The sequence below is a fragment of the Eptesicus fuscus genome, chromosome 13 (assembly GCF_027574615.1).
Source record: "Eptesicus fuscus isolate TK198812 chromosome 13, DD_ASM_mEF_20220401, whole genome shotgun sequence".
In the NCBI taxonomy this organism is placed as follows: domain Eukaryota; kingdom Metazoa; phylum Chordata; class Mammalia; order Chiroptera; family Vespertilionidae; genus Eptesicus; species Eptesicus fuscus.
Window position 1 is genome coordinate 55223280 of NC_072485.1, and position 12703 is coordinate 55235982.

At 36.5% G+C, this 12703-nt stretch overlaps 1 protein-coding gene across 2 annotated transcripts in view; it reads left to right on the plus strand.

The window, feature by feature from the left end:
- Window positions 1-12703, plus strand: part of ZDHHC13 (zinc finger DHHC-type palmitoyltransferase 13) — a 43115-nt gene that overhangs the window by 1367 nt on the left and 29045 nt on the right. Inside the window, exons 2-5 of one of the 2 annotated variants that reach the window (XM_054725568.1) lie at window positions 6434-6579; window positions 9492-9614; window positions 10273-10350; window positions 11566-11710. In XM_054725568.1, coding sequence (XP_054581543.1) covers window positions 6434-6579; window positions 9492-9614; window positions 10273-10350; window positions 11566-11710 — 492 coding nt within the window. Of the gene's footprint in view, window positions 1-6433; window positions 6580-9491; window positions 9615-10272; window positions 10351-11565; window positions 11711-12703 lie in introns of those variants that run through there. The other variant, XM_054725569.1, reaches the window with a different exon arrangement.

Sequence of the window (12703 nt, forward strand, 5' to 3'; positions counted from 1 at the left end):
TCACTCCCTCTTGCTGAAGGGAAGATAGCCCTGCCCCAGTTCCGTGAGAGATGGAGGGAGAGAATGATTCAGAGGTTGAAAGTAGTGGGGCAAGGTAGAGATATCATTGTTGTTAATAATAGTTGCTACTAAGTTTTTCAGTAATTGTGTAAAGATCTTACCTACCTATGGTGCTTTACAGTTTGCAAAATATTCCCTCCATTCTTGATCTTCACTGTGACGCCGTGAGGTGGGGAGGGATTATGATTCTAGTTTTAGAGATTAGGCCTGAGGCTTAACAAATTGAAGTCATCTGTGAAAAGTCTAATAGCTGTGAAGTAACAGAGCCAAGACTTCATTTGTTCTACTGGGACTTAGGTACTGTTACAGGTGCAGGAGATAAATCAGAACAATACAGACAAAAACATTCCTGCTCTGGTGGAATTTGGTTCTGGTTCCAACTTGAGAACTGATTTTTTTTTTTGGCAGAACTTGCCAATACAGGCCTACCTTGTTTTATTGCGCTTTGCTTTGTTGTGCTTCGCAGATTCTGCTTTTTTACAAATTGAAGGTAAGACCTTTCACCAGCAAAAAGATTACGACCCGTTGGAGGCTCAGATGGTGGTTAGCCTTTGTTAGCAATAAGGAGTTTTTAAATTAAGGTATGTACAGTGTTTTTTTAGACATAATGCTATTGCACACTTAATAGACTACACTACAGTGTGAACATAACTTTTATGTGCACTGGGAAACCAAAACATGTACGTGACTCGCTTTATTGAGATACTCTCTTTATTGCAGGGGTTTGGAACTGAACCCCAGTATCTCCAAGGTATGCCTGTACCATCCGGCCCCCAGTTTCCTCTCTGACCTCATTTTTTATTCCTTTCTTGCTTGTTCAATTAACCCCGGCCATACTGGCCTCAAGGCCTTGGCACTTACTATTTGCTCTGTGTGGAATACTCTTTTCTCATACCCACATGGCTTATTTCCCCACCTCATTTAGGTCTTGACACAAATGTCACCTCTGTGTGGCAAGCCCTCCCCAGTATCACCACTACCAGCAACATTCCCTAGTCTCCTTCCTTGCTTTTATCTCTTCTCAGCATTTCATACCATTTAGCATACTTATGTGTCTGGTTTGTTGTCTCTTTCCCTCCACTGAGTGAAGGGCTTTGAGGACAGAGATGTTTATCTGTTGTGTTCACTGCTGTGTACCTAGCACTAGTGGGTACTCTGTAAATAATTGTACAATGAATGAACTTGGAAACTGAACTCTGGTAGTTCTGTTAATGTCTTGAGAAATGTTAAAGGTTATCAGTCAGATCTCTCTTTTTGTTTTATTTGATAATCTTGCAGAACAGTGACCCTCATCAGAGTTTGCATACGGTTTTGTAGATTTGGGATTTCTCTAAAATGAATGCCCATTATAACTTTAAATGTATGTATTTACTATTTAGTAAAAAAATTTGATTCGTGATATCTCAGGAAATATCATATGACCCCTTATATCTTAAAGATGTTCCTGTTACCTATTGCTGTGTAACAAGTCTAAAACATAGTGGTGTAAACCTAAAACATAGTGGTGTAAACCACCTATTGCCACGCTCATGGACTCTGTGTCAGGAATTTGGACATGGCATAGCAGGAATGGTTTGTTTCTGCTCCACCCTATCTGGGGCCTCTGCTAGAAAGACTCGTGAGCTGGGATGACTCAGCACCTAGGGCTGGTGCTGTCTTCACTCACATGTCTGGCAGTTGATGCTGACTTTCAGCAGGGTCACCTACATGTGGCTGGGCCTCTGCATAGCATTGTGGCTGGGTTCCAAGAGTGAGCATCTCAGGAGACAGAAGGAGGAAGCTGCTAGTTTCTAAGGCCTGGGAATCACTTCTGCAGTATTTAGTGGTGGAGAGCCATAGAGCTTCCTCTGTGAGGAAGGACATGGACCCTCTCCTCTTGATGGAGAAGTATCAAAGAAGTTAGAGGCTTTGCTATAAAAATCACCCCAGATGTGATTTTCATAGTATCATGTTATCCCCGTGGAGGAGAGTAGTCAGCTAGCTACGTGTCTCTTTCTTGGTATCCCACCCCTCCTTTTTGTAAATATTGTCTGTTGTGTTCACTGCCATATCCTGTGTCTAGAACAGTGCCTGGCACATAGTAGGCATTCAGTTAATACCTAATGAATGAATGAATGGATTGTAGTAGGAACTGTGTCTTACTCAATTACCTAGTTACTTAGTACTGTGATTGGTAGGTAGTAGGCGTTCTTTACATTTCCCTGAATAAATGATTAATGAAAACTCAGGAATTTGCTGGCTTCCTGAGATTTTGCTTCGTCTGTTCTGTTACCTTAACATTGTAGGTAGCCATGTAGCAGTTAAGCTTCCACTGCCAAAAAGGATGTTTGTTTGTGCGGTGAAGTCTTTACCAGTGCACATGCCATAAATGACTCTTGTAACAGTTCCTCTTAGAACCATACAACATGGAGTTGGAAGGAACTTCATAGCTATATGACCTGCTCCTTCCATTTTACAAATGTAGGAGCTGAAGCCAAAAATGGGGTAATTAGCCACCATCATACAGTCAACATGAAATTTGAGACTTTGGCCTTGTTCTCAAGGAGTTTACATTTCACTGTGGTAAAAATGAAACAACTAGAGAATACCATAAAAATAATTTCTTGATAACTAGAGAGTAATCTCTAAGAAGGATTTCGTATCATGACATAAATTGCTTTAATCTTTGTGATGGGAATATATGGTTGATTTTTTTTAAAAAAAACATCTTTATGGGACTGTCTCTAGTTAGTTAACCTCTCCCAAAGCAGGTCATCTCCTTTCTCACCTGTAGCTCTTGTGGAAAATTTTTGGAAGGATCGAATCTAGAGCAAAGGGGATAACTTAGAGCTGTAGTCTCTAAACTTTATTGATCATGCACTCCTATCAGTAAAACAATTTTGAACTTGCACCCCTAGAATAAAACACTATTATAATGTGAAAAGTAGGATCCAAAATTTTCATCTTTGTAAACTATCACTAATTATGAGCTGAATGGAGTGATGAATGGAGCCTGCACTGCAAGCTGGCTGGGAGCTCAGGGATCCAGCTGCACAGTACAGATCATCCAGGCGCTGACTGCAATTTATCATCACTTGTTGGCAATGGATAACTCTAACCCGTATGCACTGATGGGGATAATTCTCTGTTATATGGTTGTCTGGGACTTAAAAAGTTCAGCACCCCTCTATTTGATGTACATGGGGGCTTGGGACAGGGGTCAGTCACAAATTCATACTGTCATGGGGCATGTTATTGTAAGATTTGACAATATATTTCTAAATTATATTCATTCATTAGTAGGTCAACATATACACATGGTAAAGTTTTAAATTAAAGATAGTAAATATAAATTTGCTTCAAGTCACCCTTTTTGATAATTTTGAATATTTTTGGAGGGAAGCTGGCATTTTTGTTTAGATTGTCTTTGTTTTTACTTTGTGGACTAATGAAGATTACCTGCTCTGAAGAGAAGTGTCAGTTCTGCCGTATTCTTGTTTGTGGGTAGCACTTATGCTGTTATTATCTCAATTTATGGCCTCTTTATAGTTTAGCTCACTTGCTCATTTTGGGAGGGCAACATAGTGCTCAAATTAGTAAAGCTTAAAGAGGCCAAATTTATAATATTTTGCAGCTTTCCCTTAAAAATAAAGATCAAAGGCACTGTAATAGAATAGAAGCTTTAACATTTTCCACATTACCTAATGGGTCAGTGCATATACAGCCTTGTGCACACTTGCCTCACTTTGGAGACCATTGACTCTGAAAGCAGGCTTTGCATTTATATAATCATTTTTAGGTTTTACTCTGATCTGGATTTAGGCTCCCCCCCCCCCCAAAAAAAAATGATGACATGAATAGAAGGCACCTCCTGTTCTCTCGTCTTTACCACCGATTTTTGCCATTTAATCACATGTTGCCTTCCACTATATCTCTGACTTACCTGCACTATTAGACTTAAACTCCTAGAGGATAAATACCTATGTCTTCATAGGGTGGGGGCCATGTATATCATAAGTATACAATAATTAATTGTTGAATAAGTAAATAAATGCTCTTAATTGTCCATGTTCTTTACATTGACATGTGTAATCGTCCCTCAGTTCCTGCATGAAAAAAATGAAGCTGATGTCCTTAATGCCTTAAGGCATTATTAGAGGAAAAAAATTTGTATCTTTAGAAAAAGTAAATTTTCTGTGATGAAAAATCTGTATATAAACAAAGGGTTAATCTTCCTAACACACTAATGGAAAAAGATACACAATCTACTAGAAAAACAGTAGACTGTGAAAAGGCAGTCCACCAAAGAGAAATTATGAGAGCTCGTCAACATAACAAACATACTACCAAAAATCTGATTAGCTATGAGGGGCAGACAAATGAAAAACAAGGTGTTATATTTTAGCCATCAGATTGTCAAGAATGTACTGGATGTTAATTACAGGATTATTTGTAGAAGTGAAGACTGAAGTCAACCCAGAGAACTAACAATAGGGAAGTGGTTGAATAAATTATGCTACATCTATACAGTTGAATAATATCCAACTATTATTGACCAGCAGAGCTATACATGGTACATGGTTAAGTGAGACAAGCAGTTGATGAATGTGATCCCACTGTTATTAAGAAATAAATATTAAGAAGAAAATGATAAAAGCATATATATATATATATATATATATACATACACACACACACACACACACACACATATATATATATATATATATATATATATATATACACACATACTGGATAATGTTATATATGTTAGAGTATATACACAATGACAAAGGATACCTCAAACTTAATAATAAGATCTCTGGTAATGTAAGAATGGAATATTTGCAAATCACATATCTAACAGAGGACTTTTGTCTAGAATATATATATATATAAAAGCCTAAGTGACCATAGCAACCGAATGGATGACCAAACAGGCTGCGTGGGGCAACAAGGCCGGCAGGGGGGTCAGTGAGGGGCGACCAAACGACCAAGCAGCAGGCTGCGTGAGGTGACCAGGCCAGCAGGGGGATTAGTGAGGAGCAACCAAATGACCGAGCAGCAGGCTGTGTGGGGCGACCAGGCCCACAGGGCGGGCAGTGAGGGGCAACCAGGCCAGCAGAGGGGGGCAGTGAGGGGTGACCAGGCTGGCGGGGTGAGCAGTTGGAGGCGACCAGGTGGTATGGGGAGCAGTAAGGGGTGACCAGACTGGTGGGGGGGGCAGTTGGGGGCAACCAGGCTGGCATGGGGGACAGTAAAGGGTGACCAGGCCGGCAGGGGGGCATTTAGGGGAGACCAGGCTGGCAGGGAGGGGGAAAGTAGGGGGCAACCAGGCCAGCAAGGGGGGGCATTTAGGGGATATCAGGTTGGCAGGCAGGTGAACAGTTAGGAGCCAGTGGTCCCAGATGGTGAGGGGGATGTCCGACTGCCGGTTTAGGTCCAATCCTGGGGATTGGGCCTAAACCGGCAGTCGGACATCCCCCAAGGGGTCCTGGATTGGAGAGGGTGCTGGCTGGGCTGAGGGGACCCCTCCCTCCAGTGCACAAATTTTGTGCACAGGGCCTCTAGTATAATATAAAGAACTCTCAAAATTTTAAGAAAACAGCTCAATTAAAAAATGGCAATTTCCTTAACTTTTGTCTGAAAAAGTGTATATTTCATTCCTGATTTTGCAGAATATTTTTGCTGGTGTTTCCAGGTTTACAGTGTTTTCCTTCAACTCTTCAAACCTATTGTGCTTTTTTTGTCTTCTGGCTTGCACTTACTGATGAGAAATCTGAATTCATTCTTATCTTTGTTTTTTGAACATAATGTGTCTTTTTCCTTAGAAAAAGATTATTTAGTGATTTGATTATGATATACCTTGGTATGAGAATTTGAGGTTTATTCTGCTTTTTTTTTGAGCTTCTAGGAGCTGTGGGTTTGTAATTTTCACTAAATTTGGCAGATTTTTGGCTATTGTTGAGTCAAATATTTAAAAATATCTCTCCTTTTCTGAGACTCAAGCTATACATGTTCAAGAACTTGATTCATTAGGGATCTCTTTAGTGTGCATCTGCCACAACTCCCAAAACAGAGGCATGGCGGCCTTCCTATTTGTAATGTCAATAGCTATGACCTTCCACCTACTACAAGTACCAAGCTCTGTTTGTGTGCCTTTGCTTTGTTGTATGATAAAACATACTTATAATTTGGAATTTTCTAATATTAAGCATCTAATCCTCATGAAGAGAATTAAGATGAAAATCGTCCCTTGTATACAACTTTAAGACTCAAAACATTTTAAATTTAATAACATAGATATTGTTGATAGTAACCAATTCTTCATTATGTAATTGAATGTGACATTAATTCTCTTCCTGTGCTTTGTCAAATTACTCCTACTCTCCAGTGCAGGAATCACAGCCATGGCCCCCACCCTTCAGGATTTGGTCGACATGGAGTCTGTGCACATGAAAACAAAGAACTTGCCAAGGCAAGAGAAGCTCTTCCTCTTATAGAGGACTCTAGTAACTGTGACATTGTAAAAGCTACTCAGTAAGTCTTCCCAGTTCTTTGTTTTACCCTTATGTTCTGTTGTAGTGTAATAATGTATGTGCAGTTCATGGCATCCAGTGTATACCCAACTCACTTCCTACTCCATTGCTAGTATGTTTGTTATAGCAGCATTAGATCACTTTAACACAGTGCGCCTTAGCTGTTTATTACTAGTCTGTTGCATTAGATTGTGAGCAGCTTCTTAGCAAAAGCATGTTTTTTCATCTTTGTAACCCCTTGCTTTTGCACAGTTCCTGCCTTGTATTAGGTGCCCAATAAATGCTTTTTTTTTTGTCTTCTGGCTTGAATGAATGAATCATTTTAAGTGAAACTAAAACTAGACTTTGAGTTTGAAACACAAATCTGAGTCTTTTAAAATGTACTACAACCAAAATATATAGGTGGAATGGAAAAATACCAGCTCACACCATTATGGCTATTTTAAACATTTATTTATTGAGTACTTTCTGTGTACGTATTGTGTACTAGAAGCAAGTCAGTAAAGTAGAAATAGGCTTCCTGACCACTTGAAACATAGTGGGTTCTTTTGCTTGCACCAAAAATGAAAGTATGTTTTGAAAGGAGATCCTTAAAATCTCCAGATGTGGGTATTAAATAATTTCCAACATTTTTATCCTCATGAATCTCATTGATTATTAACATCCACCCATCTCTTACCATTGGATATATTTTGAAATATGTTGTCCATCAAGCTACATTATTTTTAATCCATTTTCTTAATAATCAAATATAAATTTGACCATCAGAGCTTCTAATCAGCATGAAAGGAACTAATGTTGCCACACTAACTTGATATAATTTTTGTCAAAAGCAAGGATGTTTGTTGATTAATTAGCCTGTTTGACCTTAATGTAGACTAATATATAATTTATGTTAGTTAAAAAATAATTGACAGTTATTTGGATATTCTAAATATTAATTTATATGAATTCTCGAGGCCCTGGGAACCACTACTTTACAAGAATATTATTTGATATTATTTATATTATTATATTTATATGAAGAGGAGAATGTTCTTAAGATAAATATTAGCTTTAATTAGACTGGAAACATTTAAATGTTTCTCTGCTACTGGTAAATTGCTATAAGATAAATGTGAAAAATTAGGCTATGCACACAGGAAATTAAAAACTCACATTTTAACCTGGCCAGTGTTGCTCAGTGGTTGAGCATCGACCTATGATCCAGGAAGTTACCGTTTGATTCCTGGTTAGGGCACATGCCTGGGTTGCAGGCTTGACCTCAGTCAATGATTTTTTCTTATCATTGATGTTTCTATCTTTCTCTTCCTCTCTGAAATTATATATATATATATATATATATATATATATATATATATATATATATGACATTTTATATCATTCCTAAACCTTCCTTTGAGGTCTTAGACCTTCTTAAGTCATTGAGGGAAGATCTTTAGGTAGATGTGGGAAGGCAAAATAAATAAATAAATAAATAAAAAGTGAGAGAGTGTGTGTGTATGTTTGTGTTTTTTAAACCACGAAAATCCTCATTAGTATGTACTCTTATATTTCTCATGTAAAGGGAGTGTTTTTTCCCAGTAAAATGTTAAAGTTGACATTTAAAAGATGAAAAATATATCATCAACAATTTACTTTTATTAATATTTTCATTTAGCATTGTAAGACAGTTATCTCTATCTTAAAAATGCCATAAAGACAGACAGATAGGGGGACACACACATTTTGGTGAGGTAGAAATGATTTAATTTTATAGCATATTAAATGTGTTCTTTTGGGACTTAATATTTTTTATTAAAAGAAATATTGCTAATGAATTATTTTAAAAGTTATTATGGGATTAAAATATACACTTCTCTCCTGTTTCTCATTCTTATAGTCAGCCAATTAAATAACTCTCTTAAATATTCCTCAAGTCCATCCCTCACTTTAGGCTCTCATTGCCTCTGACCTGTATTTATTGCAAGAGTCTCTAAACTGGTCTTTAGGTCTCTGCTTCATCCTCTGCAAATTAGTTTCCATACTGCCACTAATGCGATCTTTCTTAAGAGTCTTAGAGCTTTCCTCTTTATTTTTTAATTTTTTTTTAGGCTAGTCAAGTGAAGCAGTGGGAGTGGAGAAGGAACAAAGAAATCTGTAACTGGCTGTGATCAATTAATTGTAGGCACCACTGCACTCGGACCAGCCTAGAGCTTTCCTTTTTAAAACTTTCAGTAGTTTCCCTTTGAACAATAGATGAAGTATAAACTTCAAAGCATGGCATAGAAGGCCCATGCAGTCTTTGCCTCTCTATTCTATCCTCATATCTTACCATTCTCTTCTGTAAGCTTTATCCTTCTTCAGTGTTAAATTGCTTATATTTCTCTGAACATCTGTGCAGTTTCACATCTCAGATTTTTGTACATGCTGTTCCCTCTGCCTGGAATGCCCTCCCTTCAGCCCTCAAAACTTAGTTCTATATTCCATGTTTCATTCCCCCCAGAATGTCTAATCATTTCTTCCTTTGCCATACATACCTTATACTATGTTTATATTTTGTTGTTGAATTTATCCCATCCCAAGTGTTAGTCTCTCTCCTTAATTGGGAGGTCATTGCATAGGCTTGGTTTGATTCAAGAATGAGATTATAGTCAGGAATCAGCACCATACATTCCTGGCATATAGTGGAGAATCTAATGAAATTTATTGAAGGAGGGCAAATGTGAATGTTAAAGTTTATTTAAGAAAATCAAGTTTAACTCCAAATGGATGTTGTTTGGCTTTACAATATGGCCTCTTGATATATATCTTTGTTAATGTATTTCTGTGTTGACTGAAAGATTGGATAAAACCTGGTAAAAGAAAGAAATTTTGATATTTGAAATTATTTTATTGGTATCAATTATGTCCTTTTTTTTTTTCTTATTTGAGATACGGGATTTTTGAACGATGTAAAGAATTGGTAGAAGCAGGATATGATGTCAGGCAACCAGACAAAGAAAATGTGTCGCTTCTTCATTGGGCTGCTATTAACAACAGACTGGATCTTGTAAAGTAAGATGGGATATATGTGTATTAATTGTGTATTTATCATTCTAGACCTTTCCTTCATTTGTGTTTTCTTCAAGTGCAACTTTGAATGTTGAAACATCCATAGTCCTTTATTGTAAATGAATGAATACCTGAAACTGTGTTACACACATCAGTGTATCATATCTGTGTCCCCAAATAGAAAGCAAAACATTCAAAATGTCTAACTTTTCTAAAAGGATTTTGAATTATTTTTTTACTATTTTTAAAATTCATTTCCACATAGTAATTTTAATCTTAAGCTGTTTAAAGTGACATAATTTCACTTTTTCTTTCCATTTAAGTAGAATATCTGTGTGATCCTGAACCTTTTAAATATAAACCTTTCAAGAGTGTTGTGGTAATTAGAATATGCAGAATAGTTATCACATGCTTAGTATGTAAGTTATAGTTGAATGCTCATGACACCAGGAGTATTTACTTCTATGCTATGAATACTTCACTAGGGTTCTGTTTGATGCTGTTGTGTGAATCTTTCAGACTTCTGTCGATCTGTGAGGTTTTAGGGAGGGTTCTTATTATAATTTCTGTTTTCCAATACATTTATTACTAGGAATAAAGTTTTCTTTCTCAGTATGAATTTTAAGTTTTAAATCTTTTTATCTATGTCTGTTTTTAACAGGTTTTATATTTCAAAAGGTGCTGTGGTAGATCAGTTGGGTGGAGATTTAAATTCAACTCCTCTTCACTGGGCCATCAGGTAAAGGTTTTTTGTACACTGACATTGCTATTCAAAGTCAAGTGACTTAAGTTTATTTTCTGAACATTAATGATCAGCATTTTCCACTAGAATTTTCTGTGGTTCTCTTCTGTGCTATCCAGTATGATATCCACTAGCCATATGTGAAATATGAAATGGGGCTAATATAACTAAGGAATTGAATTTTAAATTTAATTTAATTTAAAATTTATTTTATTTAATTTTAACCAATATGAAATCAAATAGCCACATGTAGCTAGTAGTCACCATATTGGAAACTGCAGTTAGAGACCATTTGAAGGGCTTTCTTTCCTCCCCTCCTTCATTAAATAAACAGACTAATAAATAAATGTAGCTTTAAGGAGTTTCCAAAGACAGATTTTTTTGTGTGTTTAACTTGGGCCTCCAATGTAATGCTCAAACTCAAATGTGTGTCTTATACTTTCTTTTATGTAGTTAAAATACATATCTTTTATACTTGATCACAAGGTTAAAAGTGATAGTTCAGTGAACTGTAAACTCAATCAGTTTTTTCCTCTGGTATTAGCCATCTGAAGCTGAAGTTAAGGCCTGTCTTGATACCTAACAATTTTTTAATTTTTCATCTTAACTCCATTCTCTGTGGTTGTTGGGGTTGCCATGAACCTGAAACTAAAGTGAATAATTGTTCATTTAAGGCAAGGAATTGAATCTTTTCTCCATAGCCATTAAATTTGAAGAATCTAGGGTGAACTCATCCACATGTAAGCTTCATATGGAAAATGATCCATATTCAAGTGTAAAAATATCTAGTTCCTAAGAATAATATTACAGTATACCTGCAGTCTGAATGTTATATTGCAGGGTATCTGGCTCATGATTATTTTAAAGTAGCAACAGTGAAGTCTAACTGGTTTTAAAGTTTACATTTTTAGCATTAGTTATGTAACATTATTATTTATACATGGTAGCAACATAAGGTTTAAGGTAGATTGGGAGGTTATTAAGATTATTACCTGCCCTCATGAAGGACCGTCCAGATAGTTTTAAGTGTGGAACATCTAAGTAAAGGACATTTAGAGAATCCCCAGAGTTTTAAAAACCTTATTGTTAGGAAATACTTTTTATACCTAACTAAAATCCCTCATGTCTCAGGGATATCAATTTCTCCCTGGATTTTTTATTTTTATTTTTTTTGCTACAGAATACATTATACTTCTTATTCTTTATTTACAGACAAGGGCATTTACCCATGGTCATATTATTACTGCAGTATGGTGCAGACCCCACTCTCATCGATGGAGAAGGATTCAGCAGCATCCACCTGGCAGTATTATTTCAACACATGCCCATTATAGCGTATCTCATCTCAAAGGGACAGGTATATTTTGAATCGTATCTTATACAACAGCTATTATAAATTTGAAGAGATTAGGAAGATGATTAGTAGTCTGTTCTCATTTTTAAAGTAAAAGCAAAAAATATCCAGATATTCAAATATTAGCCTCAGTAAGTCTAGCTATTGAAAATTCCTTTCTAGCTTCATTGGAGCAAAAAGGACAGGTCATTTTGCTCAGTAACATATAATAGATGTTTTTAAACTTGTAAGCCAGTGATAGTTTTCCTTATGATCCTTGCAGAGACTTCAAAAACATGACTTCAAAGCCTGTATTTTTCTTCTGGTTGAATGTAGAAATGGTAATCACATCACTGAATTAACCCATCATTGCTTTCATTGTTTGAGTATAAATGGGAGACCAATTTGAATGTATGCTTCTTATTGTTCTTTAAAGTAATTCCATGAAAAATGACTTGCCTTAAGAGGCATCCATTTATGGCACAGGTTAAATTATAGGTTATTGGCAGTGGGAGTTTCACTGTCAGCTATAGTTGTATGGATGTGCTTTCTCTTAGCAAAGTAGTTTATGTATTAGCAGACTCGCCTATAACAGGCGTGGACACATGTTTGCACAAATGCTGTTGGAATGACTGTGTACTCTGTAAATAAGCACTTTCTCTCAGACTTAGCCAATCGAAGTAGAATAATTATAACCTCCTTGGGCTCACTTTCCCTCCTTGGGAAAGATGTTTGAGGAGGAATCCTTCCTGCTTCTCTTTGGGTTCCTTCCCATGTTGTACTCCTCCAAGGCCCATAAGAATCTTAAATAATTGAAACTCTTTCTTTGGCTTGGTTGGAACCATTATTGTATACCTCGAACCTGGGCCCATTTTATTAAAAGGAGGTATGATTTCTTTTTTCTTATATTCTAGAAAAATAGAAAAGAATTTTTCATGTGTTACCTTTTAAAACATAATATGATAAATAAAAGAAAATACAATGAGTTGCCTCAGAAGATAGTTGTTCACTAGAGAC